This window comes from Paramisgurnus dabryanus, chromosome 7 (genome assembly GCF_030506205.2).
Source record: "Paramisgurnus dabryanus chromosome 7, PD_genome_1.1, whole genome shotgun sequence".
NCBI lineage: Eukaryota > Metazoa > Chordata > Actinopteri > Cypriniformes > Cobitidae > Paramisgurnus > Paramisgurnus dabryanus.
Genome location: NC_133343.1, coordinates 28804778 through 28823185, shown reverse-complemented (window position 1 = coordinate 28823185; position 18408 = coordinate 28804778). Strand labels below are relative to the sequence as shown.

General features: G+C 37.1%; 1 protein-coding gene across 2 annotated transcripts in view; it reads left to right on the top strand.

Moving 5' to 3' along the window:
- Nucleotides 1-6297: 6297 nt before the first annotated feature.
- The window catches only part of LOC135760706 (histone deacetylase 4-like), a 44250-nt gene continuing 32139 nt past the window's right edge, over nucleotides 6298-18408 (top strand). For both annotated transcript variants that reach the window (XM_065274817.1, XM_065274816.1), the window contains exons 1-3: nucleotides 6298-6429; nucleotides 7470-7569; nucleotides 15088-15150. In XM_065274817.1, the coding sequence (XP_065130889.1) occupies nucleotides 7545-7569; nucleotides 15088-15150 (88 nt within the window). In that variant the 5' untranslated portion in view covers nucleotides 6298-6429; nucleotides 7470-7544. The remainder of the gene's footprint in view (nucleotides 6430-7469; nucleotides 7570-15087; nucleotides 15151-18408) is intronic.

Below are 18408 nucleotides of genomic sequence, written 5' to 3'. Positions count from 1 at the left end.
AAGAAGAGAATATACACGAAAGGGTTTTATTACACACACGCACGCGCGCGCACGCACGCACGCACACACACACACACACACATTCTGGTTTCCATGTTTTGTGGGGACATTCCATAGACGTAATGCATTTTATACTGTACAAACTGTATATTCTATTCCCCTTACCTGCCCCATTCCCTAACCCCAACCATCACAGAAAACTTTCTTGTACCTTAGATTTTCAAGAAACATCATCTTGTTTGATTTATAAGCTTGTTTCCTCATGGGGACATCAAAATGTCCACAAGGTCATAAAAATACTGGTATTCCTATCTTTGTGGGTACAATTGGTCCCCACAACGTGATAATTACCAGGTACACACACACACACACACACACACACACACACACACACACACATTGAAAAGCTTCTGTAAGCGAGGTGAGATCAATAAGAGGTCTGGAGAACATCATTCCTGTCATTTAAATATTCTGGCGAGCTGTGAGCAGTGCTGATGAATAATGATGAGTCGATGACAGAATGGAAGATTTAATCGGAGCAGCTTTTGTGCAAAAGCACTCATATGCAACAGCGTCTGTGTTAGACTTGCAATAAATTAATCTAATAGTCAACTAAATTTTGTAATGTTTGAAAATATTTCTGAGTGAATGAAAGACGTGTGAATGTCTCTGGTGTAGTAGGTCACTATTGAAACTACGTATCAACTTACAAGAACAGCTTTCTTTTGAATTTTTAACATTCAGGGAATTAAACACATTGCTTCTCTTTCCAGTTACCATTATAGAATTAATATTAACAAGAGGCTGTGTGGAACACCTGTTCCTAATTTCTCATTAATGCAATTATCTAATCAATCAATCAATCAATCAATCACATGGCAGTTGCTTCAATGCATTTAGGGGTGTGGTTCTGGTCAAGACAATCTCCTGAACTCCAAACTGAATGTCAGAATGGGAAAGAAAAGTGATTTAAGCAATTTTGAGGGTGGCATGGTTGTTGGTGCCAGACGGGCCGGTCTGAGTATTTCACAATCTGCTGAGTTACTGGGATTTTCACGCACAACCATTTCTAGGGTTTACAAAGAATGGTGTGAAAAGGGAAAAACATCCAGTATGCAGCAGTCCTGTGGGCGAAAATGCCTTGTTGATGCTAGAGGTCAGAGGAGAATGGGCCGACTGATATTTGACTGAAATAACCACTCGTTACAACCGAGGTATGCAGCAAAGCATTTGTGAAGCCTCAACACGCACAACTTTGAGGCGGATGGGCTACAGTAGCAGAAGACCCCACAGGGTACCACTCATCTCCACTACAAATAGAAAAAAGAGGCTACAGTTTGCACAAGCTCACCAAAATTAGACAGTTGAACACTGGAAAAATGTTGCCTGGTCTGATGAGTCTCGATTTCTGTTGAGACATAATACTTCCAGCAGGATAATGCACCATGTCACAAAACTCGAATAATTTCAAATTGGTTTCTTGAACATGACAATGAGTTCACTGTACTAAAATGGCCCCCACAGTCACCAGATCTCAACCCAATAGAGCATCTTTGGTGGAACGGGAGCTTCGTGCCCTGGATGTACATCCCACAAATCTCATCATCATCATCATCATCATCATTTATTGTCATCATAAAACCATTACAAATGTTGTTACAACGAAATTTAAAGTGCTACTCCTGGTACATATATAACAAATACTTTCATACCATTCCTCAAATCATGCCCTTACACAGAATCACACCCACACATACACATAATAAGACAGATCACATAATAGAAAGTGCAAATACAATAAAATAAACAACACATCATTATTCCTGAACCAATCCTTTTTCAGTAAGTGAGTGTTTAGAGTTGTAATGGCTGTGGGAAAAAACTGTCTCTGAATCTGGATGTGCGGTTAGGTTAGGAGTTAGGTTAGGGTTAGGTTATCTCCATCTCCATCAACTGCAAGATGCTATCCTATCAATATTATAGATGTAACGGACCGGTTAAATCGTGTGGCCCATTGAAAATGCCTGTCTGAAATCGATTCTGAATCGCAAGGCTGCGATTCTTTGTTTCATGCATAGCTTGTGTGTGTACTACGCCATATGGTCAGTAGGAAGTCCTTATCAATCTAAAATCACTATGAGTCGGAGTCGTTTAAAACGTGCATTTGAAAAAGCAACACTCGTTAAATAAAAATCATTCAAAATATTCTTTATTATAATGAAAATACCTGAAACAATTTGAAGAACAAATTGAAACAATTTGAAGAAGAAATATTCCTGTAGACATTTCCTGGAATAGCGTTTGTAATGCTACTTCTTCTGTGGCACAAACAGAGTTTCTGCAGGAGAGCACCCCCTGGCGTTCGGATGTGCTGGGATTTCACCGTAATTCATTAAAATTCATTCATTGAGAAAACGCTTGTTTGCACGATTAATCGTTACAGCACTAATTAATATGGGCCAACATTTCTAAAGAATGCTGTCAGCACCTTGTTGAATCAACACCACGTAGAATTAAGGCAGTTCTAAAGGTGAAAGGGGGGTCAAACACAGTATTAGTATGGTGTTCCTAATAATCCTTTAGGTGAGTGTGTGTATCCCAGATGACTTGAGGGTGAGTAAATCATGGGGTAATTTTCATTTTTGGATAAACTATTGCTTTAAGGGCACTGTGCAGTGATACACACACTGTAATCATTGAGTACAGCGGTCACAGATGTGTTTGATCATAAATAAACCCAAGATACTGACCAATCAGAATTAAGGACTGGAACTCACCACTGTATAAATGTAATTATAATGCTTTTGATGTTAACAACCATTTTCAGAAACCTACTTCTACGTTTCCTTCAATATGTCCTCAGGTTTATAAAGAGGTCTCAGATATACTGACATGCATGAGGGGTCATCGGTCTGCACCTCTCGGGATTGCTGGGGTTTTCTGTTTCGTTTTGTACGTTAAACAAACGAAGGCTGAGTGCAGTTTGATGTTGAACTTTTACCAGAAATGGTGCTGTTGCCACGGCAACTAATGGAGCGCTTAAACTGAGAGCTTGAGAACTTCTTCACTAACCCATCCAGAACCAAGTCCTTTGTGTGCTTATTTGTGTACTTGTCTATATTTATGAGGGTCCTCGATAACACAGTGTTTTATCATGACAACATTTATTTTATTTTTTTTTTGTATTAGATTTATGAGCTTCTCACTAAATATAATGGCTCATAAATTGGCCAAATCATGTCTGTCTTTAAATCTAATGTCATGCATGTGTTTCTGACAGAGAGTATGGTTTAAGGGTTATAGTGTAAGTTTGTGTATGTTAAAAATGACATTGTATGTATCCCCAGAACTAAACTAAATCAAACAGAGAACACAAGAACGTCCTCTTTTATATAAACAATTCATAAATGTAATAATGTCTTTATAATGCCTACATATGTGTCTCACTCTTTATGTAAATAAGTAGCAGTGTAAAATTAGTGCGGGTGGTTAATGGAGGTCGACCTGCTGTTCAGTAATGCTTTAAGTCATTTTATTTGACCAGAATAAAGAAAAATCCTCCATCGAAAGACTGAGGTGTGTCCACCTTAAATACTTTTTATCAACGATTTTTAACTTTGAAATTCATTAAATATGTCTCCCCTCTAAATGCACCTGTACAAGGTCATTGATTTAACATCAAAGTGCATATGCCATGTTTCTTTTCTAAATCTCTTTAAATCACCAACATTATCTTTCGAGGATTTAAAGATTCTGTTAATTCGGATGATATGCACTGTTGTTATGTGCTGCGTTTGTGTGTGTGTGTGGGTTGGTATATGTGGTTAACATGAATATTTTATAATCTGTAGTACAACTATAGTATCACATATGGTTCTATTCAGTTGCTAAATAGCACTTAAAGTGGTTCCCCTATATCAGGGGTGGGGAATCCTGGTCCTCACTGTCTTGGAGAGTTAATGTCCAAACCCTAATCAAACAAACCTGAATAATCAAAGTCTTAGGATTACTTGGAAATGAAATGTAGGTTAGGGTTAGACTCTGCTCTACTGTATATGATTACCAGTCAGTGAACCACTTCTAGTGCCATTTAGCATAATTTCTATTGTGTGTGTGTGTGTGTGTGTGTGTGTGTGTGTGTGTGTACTCAGATGGAGAGACTGTAAATGAATAGTAGTGTTTTCATGTTGCTTGATCTTTCTGTTGTTGTTTTATTCTTTACAGGATGGTTTTACTGAAAGAGTCCATACGAGGGCAGCAGATTTTTTCAGTGCAGGTCTGTTTGATTCAACACTTATTTAATTCAACACACTGCTGTGCTTCTATGGGTTAAACCTCTTTAAAAACAGGTTGTGCCCCTAATGTGATCATTATCTTATAAAATGGGTTAGACCTTCAAGCAGCTCTTTGTTTGTAATGATTTTATAACACTACACTATAGAAGTGCATGTAATATGTGCATAACAGACAGTCAAGTGTTAAATGTCTCATGTTGTGCACTCTACAGTAGCTGTGCAAACAGGAAAGTTTTGAGTAAATGCTGTACATTTTCTTTTTAGAAATTTGTGACAATCTGTGCAAAGGCTGAACACACAATTTGTTTTTAATTTCAAGCTTTGTTTTAGATCAAAGACAACAACAAATCTACCACTTACATGATGTATTCATAACCATTTGTGTCTCTTTCAGTTGTTTTTTCAGTTCTTTTTCAAAATATATTTTTTTACAAACATTTACAACACAACACAACACAACCCTAACCCTAACACAATGACCTGATATTACATTTGTGTTTAAAAGTGCAGTATTCAGTGTGTCATTTCATCAGATCACCAAGAGAGCGCAGCATCCTACAGCATAAGAGTGAGGGATGATCTTTATTAACATGAATCTGTCAGATCAATTCATTACAATGATTAATAAATATAGTACAAGCTGTTATAAGAGTGCTAAAATCAATTTAAAGAAGTATAACAATAACAATATAGAGTTTCATTCTACAAAATATGGATCTTTTTCTGAAAAGTGCAGGACGTTTCTTATATTAAACTTATATAACTATGCTGTGAAATGAAAATCCTCAGTTACTATGGAAACCATGATCCCAGCTCCATTCTGTTGAGCTACTGCCATGGGCTGACGTTTATAAACATCATATGATATATAGGGAGAGTATGATGCTATGTAATGAAGCAAGCATGATGAGAACAAATGAGATTATTAGATGATTCTCTTTATTTTTGTATCTGAAACCTATAGATCAGGGGCACGTTCAAGTTCAAACTGATGCGCAACGTTGTGGCTACAATTTCTGGGTTGAATGACATGTTTCCTGGAAACAGGGTTAGAGATACATTTTCTCTTGTTTGGTGGGTGGGTCAGAACTGCAGTCCAATCAAGCGTATTTTACAATATTAAACACATATTTATAAAGATTTCATTGGGCTCGGGAAATTCTTTAAAAAACAACACATAAAAAGGCCTTCTCAGCAGCCGTAGTTGCAACTCTTGCGTCGTCAGAAAGTGGGGTTTTACGCACAACTGTTTCTGTTTAAAAAACGTTGTGCTACGTTTTGTTGGGGTTGGAGACCCCAGCTATAGATATTTCTTCTTAGATTGGTTCACTGAATTGTTAAAAAATATTCATAGAAATTTTTTTATTTTAAAAGCTGCCCTGATTCAGTAGATCCAGAACTTCACATGCCTTTGTAATCTTTGCACCATCCGATTCACAGTATTATAATAAATTAACTTTAAAATGATTTGAACATGCTGCCCCCACTTTATGATCCAGTTTGAGCTGGGATTTTATTTGCTCAGTGAGTGTACAAAACCATCATCACACACTTTATATGCAGATGTTCAGGATCTGGATTCAGTGTTTGAGTATAAATGACAGACTGTCCTAGAAAAAGCATCCAGATGTTCAGCTCTGACTCCACAAGGATGTTTTATTATAACGATTTGTCTCTGTTCAAATTTAAAATCAAACACGAGAGCAAAGAAATGTTTCAAACAACTTTAAATGAAGTCCTATGGAAGTTTCTTTTTGGTACAGTCAGGTGATACCCTATGAAATACTATTCGACATTAACAATCACCAGTGACACCGACAACTTCATATTCACTGCTTATGATTATGATGCGTTAAAAATCCTGATTGCTTACTAACCCAGTGAGTGAATCAATCAACCAAGAATCAATCGTTGCTTTATTACTGTTTGGCCTTCCGTACATTATTGATCGTCACGGCTGCCACGTGTGTCACGCATCGTACATGACATCATCGCGTGTGCGGGTTCGAGTGTGAATGTTCCCGCCTCTCGAGGACATACGGTAGAGTTCGGCACACGTGATTCGGTACTGAATGATCCAGTATGGCGGAATTTATCACCGAGTTACGGCGGAATTCACGCTAACGGAGATTCGGTGAGTTTAAAAGCGGACGCTCATGCGAGAGACTGAAATAATGACGACACACAAACTGCGTTTCAGTGATGATGGAGACTCTGAGATTTTCATTCACTGCACGCAAAAACACGAACGGCTCCACTTAAACTGAAATCAATGTGATTTTATCAACGGGTTAGGGTTAGGATGTAACCAGGTTTGACTATATGAGATTTCGTTTCAGTGGTTAAATCGAATGGCCAATGATGTAAGGTGGCTTGAGATGGGCGGTGTTAGACACGAGTCGCCCATTTTTCTGAATGAGGTTCAGATGGGATGGAGGGGTTTCACTTGTGCATCATGTTTTCATAGAAAGGAGCTGCATTGCTCTTGTGAAATATTTGCATTAGGACGAAATGCACTGAAAGCTGTTTATGATAGAAACATTATAACAGAGAATGGTAACAATTCACCATTATTGATATAGACATATATAAAGAAATGTATATATGTATTATAACTATGTATTTGCTGCCTCTTGGCCAGGACTCCCTTGAAAAAGAGGTTTTTAACCTCAACGGGACTTTCCTGGTTAAATAAAGGTTAAATAAAAAATAAAAAATATAAACATGATCAGATTTTTTACTGAATAAGTCCTTTCTATTCCTGAGGATGTGAAATGATTCATTATTAAATGCATAATTTCGTGCATTTGATGTAATGCTGTGTTTATGCAGTTTAGGGTTAAAAACGCACATTTTTCCACATACCGTACATTGTTTTTCTTCCCTATAACATGTTTTACAAAGCTTAACGTTCTGAAAAGCACGGTGACCTTTGTGTAGCCGCTCTAGGAAAAAAGCTGTAAACAATATTTAAAATGCAACATATAGGATGCAAGGACTTAATATTTAGTTTATTGATCAATTGCACTGAAAAAAAACATGTTTTATATTTTTCTAGAATATGTCAGTCAATCATGTCATGTTGGTTATCAATGATTGTTATCTAAGGACTGAATACTGTCTGTAATTAAGGGAATTGTTATTAACTCGGTTTCGTTAATGGTTTTCCAACAGCTGTCAGACACTTTTGTGGAGGAAGTGTACTTGACTGAAACTACACCTAGGAGAACGTCACCCGCTCTGAACATCATGACATCACAATCAAGTCAATCAGGTGCAAATGATTATTCATCTATTCAAATGACACAAAGCATGCTGGGAAGTGGGAACCTCCACACACTTCAGATTCACAGTTTGGCCAAACACTTGAGTATCTTATTCAAGTCAACAAAATCATCTTTCTTAACAACACGTTGATGAGTAATCTAATTGAGTGAACATAAAGTAATACATTGACTGATTTTAACAGTGTTCTAGTGCAAGTAGACTGGCCTGGGATCAGCAATGTTATTGCAGATTTAATGACTTTGTATTTAATCAATAAGCTTTATCAGTTTTGATCTTGGGGTTTCTTTGCTAGCACCATGGTCTACCTGCGGAGTTATGAGAGATATTTCTGTATGTTGGTAGGATTTATCCAGATGTGCTGTTGTAAGAGCATCACAACTTCACATGAATGTGTCTGTGACCACAACGACAATGACCCAGTTATTCCTTCTTTAGGTCTGTAAATCTTTAAGAAGCACACTAGTTATCCAGTGGTTAGGTTCTTCATTTTGCACTCGTGCGCAGGAGTCTTGTGTTTTTGATTTATCTCAGCAATCCATTCAGAAATATATGCACGTTCGGCTCGTGCGCGCAGCAGAGATATTTATAGATCGGCACAGATTCTGCATGTGTGTGTGTGTGGCACAAACGGATGCGGCGATTCCTTCTGCCTCTTGGATGAATCCCTTTCTCATCTGTTCTGAGGTTTCTCTCTGATGAGTTTTCACAGCGTCCGATCTTTGCTCTCAGAGGATCATGCATGCATGCATGTATGCTGATTTTAATTGCAGTCGGGGTGAGCAGCAGATGGAAATGAACAGAGATGTGATGCTGTCCGGTGATACTGGATGTTTTGCCAAAACCCTTCGCAGGTCCAATTACACAGCACCCATTCTGCCATTCCACCTTTAGACATATAAGCTTTCCGGACACTGACGTAAAGATTGTAATGATATCACATACAATAAAACTGACACTTTATGTTCCCATTTTTGCCTATTCAGAATTTTTTTGTTCATTTTCTGTCAGGGTCTTCTGTTTGCTTAAGCGTTGCATTGAGCACTGAGCAGCTCATATGCACGTAGTGTGAACATCGCGAGAACGTTTGCCACGCATGGCCATTGTGCTTTTACCACCGGCTGCATTTTCAAATTTGACTCACCTCAAAAACGTCATCACCAAATTCCCCACCCCTAATAATGAGTGATTTATATTTACATTTGCTGTGCATAAAACAGTCAAACAAACAACGTTTTACCAGCGAGCCGATCTATTGCTGGAGATTTATTTTTTACGGCAGAAAGTCTCAACTTTAAATCTCTGTTAACAGAACAGGCCGTTTGTTATTTATCAAATGTTTTCTGTTAAATTCTGCACACAGCATTTTTCTGCAAGCAAACATTGAAGTAGAAAATTATAAAAAGTAGTGATTTTAGCTAAATGAAACCAAGGGTGTGCATTTTTGTTCTCCATAGGTTTGAAAAATGAGAACTTATGTGCGGGGCATGCGCGGAGGCCAGTATGTTTCTTTTAGTTAAAATATTGCAGCACAAGCACATGTTTTCTTTTACAAAAGACAACATGCAGTCCAACAGCTCGTTCTGCACATTTCTTGAAGTTCCCTGAAACACGGTGGCATTCTCGTGAGTGCTCCTTTAAACTCCATAAAAACAATGTCGACCAAGCCACGGAATATACCGGATTATCTGAGCTCTCGCTCTCATTATATCCATGCAAACCCAAAATTTTGTGCAGTCTATCACGCATTTAGACTTTAAAACAGCAAACATGGAAACAATAAAAATCATGATTTACAGTACTGAGCAATAGTCTTAGGCCACCATGCTATGATGTCATATTATAATTATTATGTCTCTTTATTAGAATACAACTAGAAAATACAGGAAATGTGTATATAGTATTAAAAACAGTATAAAGTATTAGCTGAAGTGCCAAGTATTTAGGGTAAACTCCTCTTCCACTTGAGCAATAGCAGGCAGCTGCAGGATATCTTAAACCTAAATGATATTAAATACTAATTTCTAATTCTAATCGAATGACTTCAGGACTTCAGTCTCCTCAAAAAAAGCTCAAGATGTGTTTCGTGCCAAGAGAGGTCACAATAAATGCTGACTGATGCCTGAAGAAGACATTTAGTTCAGAAAATTGTTTTGTTTTTAATTTTGTGTACATATTTCCTGTATTTTCTGTTTGTATCTTAAAAAAGAGTGAAAAATAAATATGGATTGACATTAAAACTTCTAAAACAACAGTGCTGGTGATTGTGGCCTCTTGACTTTTGCACACTACTGTACATTATTGCATCAAGCTAACGTTAGCCAACTCGTTTGCCATAAAAAGAGGTGGAAACACACAAACTGCAATCTTTGACTTTGTTGGTCAATCTGGTCCAAGCTTCTTAGTTATTTGTTTATTCTTCAACTAAACGCCTTGTAAAGGGTGATTTTGTAAAGATAAAATTATATTTTCCTTCATGATATTTCACTTGCATCCACTGATCAGTACTGTAGCTATCAGTTAAACAACAATCTGCAATGCAGTTATGAGACTCTGAGAACGATCCAATCACATAAAAATTTTGATTCGCTACATTTGAACAGAAGTGGGAGGGAAACCTAAACCAGCCAATTAGAGCTCACCCTCAAGTCACACGTTGAATTGTCCCAGACACACGCATACGGCACACAACAAACTCAGTTTTTATTTTTTTAAATAAATGTTAACATGACTAACGGTGAAATAGTACAGCTAAATAATTTATACAGCTTATACAATAGACTGTAAAAAAAGATGGACGACGCCTGTTCGCTCTCTTCTATTGGTGAAAAGTGAAGCCGGCAGTGTCCCGATATGGCGCTGACATCTTGGGTCTTGAGTCTGCGCAGTAGCGTTTTCGGGACCAGTCATGCGCAGTAGTGAGCAGGAAGTGAAGCCGCGAAATCAAGACCCCGCCCTCGCTCTCGTAGAATGCGCATATCACACGATTTCACAGCTGTCAATCATGACGTGACACCACCGTTTTTATATCATTAAATAACTAACTAAACACAAACCTATTTTAAAAACAAACATTTGAATGTACATCAGCGTGATAAAAACTACAGTAAATGACAGAAACCAGCATTGGAATAAAGATAATTGGAGTGCAATACATTTTTTTAGTTGGTCTCAAGTCCCATTGAATAACATGGGGAGGTGGGATTTATGACCTATACTGGGACCAGTCACTGGGGGCGATCGAGACGTTTTGGCTTCACTTTTCAGAGCTTATGCGGCACGCTTGGCTTATACAGCTTAATATTTTTTGCAGTAACATGTTAAAGGTAGGGTAACACATTTGATCCTGAAACATTTTTAGTTATGCTGGTTAAAAGTCTCCTTACATCCTGATAGCAATAACTGTGTTAAGTTTTTTAAATGTATCTGTAGAAATTTACGTCATCTGTTGAAGGTGTAGGACCAAAAAATATTCAACCAATCATAGATTTCGGTCCGAATGGACGGTGCCTATTTTGTCCCTCATATGTAAGCGTAATTTGAATGCCCACCACGCAGCTATTCCACGCAGACACCATACGTCATCGGCGCATTCTGTTAACAGAGGGAGAATGGCAAACTTTTTTGCTGAATTGACAATCTGCACAGGAGCCACAAAACGAAAGACATCTTTTAAAACAACAACAGCAAAAAATGTCTGGATCAGCAAAGAGCAAAAACCCAAATGAACATCGGTAACTTTACTGCTTTACCACGAGATGCAAACGGCTGCAAGAGGCAAAGGGTCTGAAAGGGTCGTTGCACTGTTTATTTTGGTAAGGTAGGTACACAAACTGCAATCTTTGACTTTGTTGGTCAATCTGGTCCTAACCCTAACGCGATATGTTTGTATTGAGATGGATTCAGATATTCTACTTTGATGAAACATTGTGTTGCTTATGACTTTGTGTTCGTTTACAGATTAGCACAATGATATAGTTACTACGTTTACACGACCGAAAGTGTGCTTTAACTAATTCTGATGTAAACCAGTTGTTTATGTTGGTTATTTTGGAAATGTTATTCACTTTGTACCGCAAAGTTTTCTCACTGGTGAATGAGACATGAGATGTGAACGTCTGATCTGTGCGTGTTCATGTGTTTTGAAAGAGGCTTGACTTTGGATGGCGATTTGACTGGAGGGTGGGATCGTGATTTCAATGCTAGGCGGCTACCGTTAGCATTTTTCAATATGTGAAACCCTACCTTTAAAGTAGCTTTCCTCTTTGGCCAACATTAATGGGGAGGCGACCAGCCGCCACTGTTGGTTATATAATTTTGTAAACAAAGTTTTTTATAGCTTAAAAAAGAAATATCGAATCAAAAATGAAAATAACATTATTTAGCATTAGGGGGGAACTAGCCATCTGGAGTACCGGGACATTTCAGTTTGATAGGCTGATGAATGAATGACAAACTTTTCAAAATCTACAAATCGGGCGATCCCAGTGCATGGAAAATTCAGTGCTAATGCAAAAGAGGAGAAGAGTGGAAACGGATAAAAAACTTTGCAATGGCTAAAGCAAGATGCTGCAACATCACTGAGATATTTATTTAAATATATTATGATAACAAAAGAAGTTTTAAAAAGCATATAAGAAAATGACAAACTAGCACACTGTTTTAGAGATGGGGATATATGATTTTAATGAATAAATATATGAACACTAGCGATGCTACTGCAGTTGGTTAGTCGTTATTGGGAAAACCCCCGAAAGCATCTGGCAGATAATACATTTGCATTTTCAATAAGTCCTGCTGTTTTTGTGCAAACCACAGCAAAGTTTATCATTTTATAAACCATTGTAAAAAACTGTATTAAACCAATGCTTTTTTATGGTCATTTCACATTTTAATTTGCAGCTCTTGAAAAGGTCTTTAAAAAGTCTCGCATTTGATTTTTTTTTTTTAATCCTCCAGATACCCTGAATGTTTTTTTAGAAGGAGGCAAAGGAAGCTGTATTTGTCTGTGGTACGTTAGTTGTATACATGGTGTATAGTGAGTTTTAAATATAGACCTACAGTATCTTCACAACTCAATATTAAAGAAGTTAAATGTTTGTCAGGTATGCTCGAGGGCACCACAGTCGTAACCTGCCGAGACCTTAAATCGACAACTCTCGTATTACAAGCCCGACTCTCAAACCGCTATGTGACTGCCCTAAACCGAGATGGATCACTTGTTGGTCAGTATATCAACTAATGATTTTTAGCCTGTTCTAAAAGCGAGCACTCGAGGACACTTTTGAAGCGCTGATTAGCTTTGGTTGATTTACAAACATTGTACTGGAATAACTGTCTTTATTAAGTCTTTGATTTTTCACATCATTTGTTTAATCAATGCTTTTTAATATTGTGTTAGCACAGGGTGTTATAGAGTAATTGACCAACTATTAACTTTTATGTTGTTGTTCATTTATAAAGGCAGGATGTTCTGGTTGGTCGGTGTAGTATTTGTCCCACCTCTCGTACATTGTGATTGGACGGGTGTATTAAAGAGACTTCACAGAGCGCCATGTTTTAATAAATACAGATATTTTTACCAGATTGTTGTAAATAAGAATTTGTTGTGGAATTTATTTTATAAAAATCTTTTTAGCCTGTACAGCTGTACATTTGATTAGTTGAGAAGATAACGGAGTCTCATTTACAAGACAAAAACATTTCTCACTTTACAAAAATAGTTAAATGACAACTAATCAATGTTTTATAACTCTGATTTAATAAAGAATTACAATAGGAATACAAATAATAAAGCAGAATATGATGTGTTAATGCACATTTAAATAGTTTATTAATTATTTGCTAAATCATCTTATAAACCACTGACAACTCGTAAATAACTGGTCTGTAACTAATGTAATATTTATTCATGTAAGAGATTAAAAAGTGATCAACTGATCATTTATTAAGTATAAAAATATAATTATTAAACACGTTATATAAATCCTTTTAAATCAGGAGCAAAGCATTTATAGCTGTATTTATAAACTGCTTACTAATGTCTAAAAATGTATGAACAATGCTTTATAACTGATGAATTAATTATTTACTAATGATTAACTAATGATTCATACTGTGCAGTTATTATAAAGTGTTACCATATTATTTTGACAGAACATTTACAGCACAGCAAAATATACCCATAATTACACGTAAACCTATTAGCAGATTATCTGATGTGTGAACAATGCAGTTGAATAGTTTAGCCTGTGTCTCGTGTATTAAATTAATGCCTCCGTCCATCATTTCTAGACCTTTTACAAGTTCTGTTCATATTGGTGAAAGATGAGGTCACAGTGATGTCATGCAGTTTTAAGAAAATGTGTGACCTCCATCTTTAGCCCTCGTGTCCCACTCGGATGGTTTCTGACTCTATGTTGCTGAAGTTGAAGGACACAGGCTGATGGAGGTTTGTTAACATTTCATAACTTCTCTTTCTTTAAATGATTAAGAGCAAAGCCCCAAAGCATCATCATTACACGATTAAAGTCATACCCTTTGTTTGTGACTCAGGAGATACGTCCATATTCCTGTAGTGCGTTGTGCCAGCAACCCCAAGCCTGTTCTGGGTTCGAGGCCCAGGGATTTGACATACAGATTATTATGTCTACTATAAATCATTTTGACTAAAAGCCTCTGTGAAAATGACATGTTTGTTTTGGGATTTGCCTTTTGCAAATCCAAGCTTACTTATGCTGTCGTTAACATAACTACATTTACTTTTATTGTCCTGTGGTTTTGGAAGGTGCTTTGACTCTTTGAATCTGAGCTCAGGTTTCATGCCTGTTGCTGTATGGGGAGAGACATGAGCCACAGCTTTCTGTTACATTGATAGCTCAGCATATTGACATGCAAAGTTGACTATTTGGTTTTAATAACCACAGTATATCAGTTTCAGGTGTGTTTCTCAAACAAGCTTCAACATTACATTTCCCATGCAAAGCACTCGGTCCACAGACGAACCTCTTCGATTTCCACGTGCTCTCCTTTCCATTAACTACAACTGCACCTTTCAATTTGCTTTTGGTGTCTTATTAGTAACCTTTACTAGCTAACTCAAGACTTAAAGATCAGTTAAATATGGCAAACAGGCAAGCATTTAGTGGGTTGTTTGAGACTAAAACCTAACCCTCATCATTAATATGTTTTAAAGACAGCCTCACTTTAAATTTCAAATGAGCAGTAAAGGTTGCTATGATTTTCCTATCTTGAGATATTTCCCCAAAATAGAGGCGTGTGAAGGATTAGTTTTCACAAGGAAACTGACCATTATTTATCTCCTCATCATCTTTGTTTGCTCAGTTGCAACATTATTACTTGAAAACTCATGATCAATAACCAGAGGGTGAAGTATGACAGAAAATCAGAATGAATCTTCCTGTTAGGATCTTGCGTGTTTATGATGACCTGTGCTGTGTGTTTTTCTTTAATATTCCTCCTGATTTACTCTCTCGCTCTCTTTCAGACTCTCAGATGGAGCAGACCGTGGAAATTCTGAAGCCCTCGGCATTTGATCAGATTCCTGCAGGTAACGCAGCAGATCTTCATGTCAAAGAGATTGTGAAACCCTAAAGATGTAAACAGCTGCTTCTTTTGACTACAGTGAAAAAGAAGATGGGGATTTTGTTGTGGCCTCAGTATTGTTTGATGCTTTATTAAAAAAATGCATAATGAACAGCATATTAATTTTATCCACATCATACTGCTTTTATTAAGCACACTGAGTTATTCATAAGATTTAAAGTGTCACATAAAGACAGAGAATAAAGAGTTATCTTGAATAGAGATGGACAGACATCATGTAACAGAATTACCTCAGTGATGTTTTATAGCTGCGACTACATGAAATTTTTGAATGTGAGGTGTTTCTTTTGTGAAATGATTTGGGTAATTTTGAACAGTACACAAAACAACAGTGCGCAATACTCCACACTAAAACACATCATGTTTTTTGACTCTGTAATGAATGGATATGTGTGTCTGTTTCTTTAAGTAGTTCTGAATAGCTTGTAGGATAATGTTATGGCACTTTATCTGCAGCTATAAATGATGTCAATACCTCCATCATTCATTAGTAGTAACGAACAGAGGCTGAGCCATCAGACGTGTGCTATTAAAACATTAAAAAGCCATGCCGCTGCGGGATTGTGGGACTCAAATACCCCATCAATATGAAACAGGAGCACAAAATTCAGAGACAACGGAAAATTACCAAAACATTTAACACCATGAAAAAAAATGACTTGACACGAATGTCATTTTTATAAGTAAGGAATAATTGATGACGCGCCATTGAATTATTTGAAAATAATGCACAGCCAAGGTGGTACTGTGTTGCACTGCGGGTGTGCATTATTTTTGAATAATTCAAAGGACCGGAATCAATTATTCCACTTATTCCACAGTTACCACAAACATTTCTCTGGTTTTAAGAGATTTGACAAGTTAGGTGTGCGATTTAAAGAAAAATAATCAACACCCATGAAACATTTCTCAGAATAAAGCATTCAACAGCCCCGTGGTATACAAATACAAATATAGACTTTTCTTTGATACTATATTTGTCTGAAAATATGTATATTTTAACAGGTGAGAATCAGTGGGGTGTAAGGGCCATTTCACCAACTTAACAGGAGGGCCAGAACAAAAAATGACCATGGTTTGATCTGACTATGTCTACTTATTTCAATTCTATATAACCCAAATTCATTAAAAATTCACCTGTGTCCTTTTAGGAGCAGAAAGAGTTCATCAAGAGCTTTGATTTGATAAATATTTAAGCAATATCGTTCATATAGGAGTGTGATGTAGCTCTATATCATCACAGCTGTGTTTGCCTATATCACACGACTCCGAGAGCGATATTGCTTTTATACAACAGTTCGATGGCACATGTTTGAAAAAAAAAACTAGAAAACAACAACATTACCGTTTCTTGGTCACAAAATGTAGTTTTAAGATTAGTTCAGTTGAGAATATATATATATATATATAATATCCAAATCTGCAGTCGATTAGTAAAGATTATTTGAGCATTTGCTTAGAAGGATTCGGACAAGACCCAAACGCACCAGAGGACGTCAGTGTTCACTCACCCCACTGACCAGCGCCTGATCTGGGCTACATCTCTGACAGGGATTCCCTCACTCTAAAAATGGCTGGGTTACTTTTGACTCATAATGGTAAATATTGGACAGAACACGTGCTGGTTTAAAAATTACCCCATGCTGGGTCAAAAAATGACCCAATGTTGGGTTGTTGTGCAACCATGGGGTATAATAACCTAGCAGTTGGGTTAAAATAACCCAGCATAGGGTCAATTTTTAACCCAGCACATGTTCTGTCCAACATTTACCCATTATGAGTCAAAAATAACCCAGCCATTTTTAGAGTGCTAAATTAAATAAAAGTGTCTAAATGCAAGGATCCTTACTTTCAGATCCAAACTGTGTTTTTGCATCCTTTTAATAGGGGAGAAACGCATAAACAGATCGGTCCAGAGAAAATGATTTTTTCATTGCTTTATTCCAAGTGTATTTTATTTGTCCCCACGATGTGACATTAATGTGGTAATGTTACATGCCAAAAAGTTTACATCCAAAAGCGCTGATCTTCGATGGGCTTAGGTATAATCACTTCCGATTGGGATTCACATGGAACATACGGAGACACAATGAAAGTGTTTAACAACAGCCTGTGGATGTGCGTGTGTGTGTGTGTGTGTGACTCACGTGTTTAGGAAGCTTCCATCTCTAATACTAAAATGACCAGTAGGTGGCGGTGGAATGATTATAACGGTGAAGCGATTACTGTGGTGTTATCAGTAGAATATCGCATAGGTGGAAAGAGCTATTAGCCAATCAGATTCGAGAACCAGAGAGAACTGTTGTATAAATATATATATATCAATTTTACACAAAATGTCAATTACTTCTGGTTCTCACCCCTTCAAATGATCTTTCTATGCTTAAGCAGTGTAAGGTTTTTAATATTGCACTTTGAATCTTGAGAGAGATTTAGAGAGCGGTATGCATTTTTTTTTTTTTAATTCAAAGTCGATTGTGTGCACTTTCTCTCAGCAGTGGACTCATATTCCAGAAAGGGGCAGATGGAGGTAACAATGGTCACATCTGTGTTTAAGGGCAACGTATGTGTAATGCACATCTGAAGCATTTTAGAATAAAAAGTCGGTATTTTATTCAGTAATGTTAGGGTGGGGTTAGGTTTAATGTATTTGCTGTGGGACAGCCCTATGATGTCATTAGAGAGGATTGTGTTAGATAAAGACTGACTTGCCGAGAGAAGCTGTCCTAAACCCTTGAGGTGTGAGGTGAGCTCAGTTTTCATCTGTCTTTTTGTCTGCTGATGGTTTGTTGTGTTTATTGTGCATGATTTTGGTTTTCATGTTCTGATCTGTGCTTCTTTAACATCATCTTGAGAAATGAAGAGCTGGGATGGGATTTATAACATTGTCAGATTTGTTTGCTGAATGAAAGGGTTACTGTATGTAGGCACAGGTGCTGTTATAATCATGTCAGATCATCTCTAGCTGCAAGTTAATTCTGAAACAAGAAATTATGAAAAATCATGAAAAAAAGGAATGTTTAGCCATTATTTACTCACCCTTATTTTGTTCAAGCCACCAATATCTTTCTTTGTTGTGTTGTTTTATTTTTCTTGGCCCGTGCTTGTCTGTGCGCGTTATCTGTGCCTGCTCCGTTGTTTTAGGTTGTTTACTTTTAAATTGGAAAATGGTTATTTCTATACTTTTTGGAACTCTGTTATG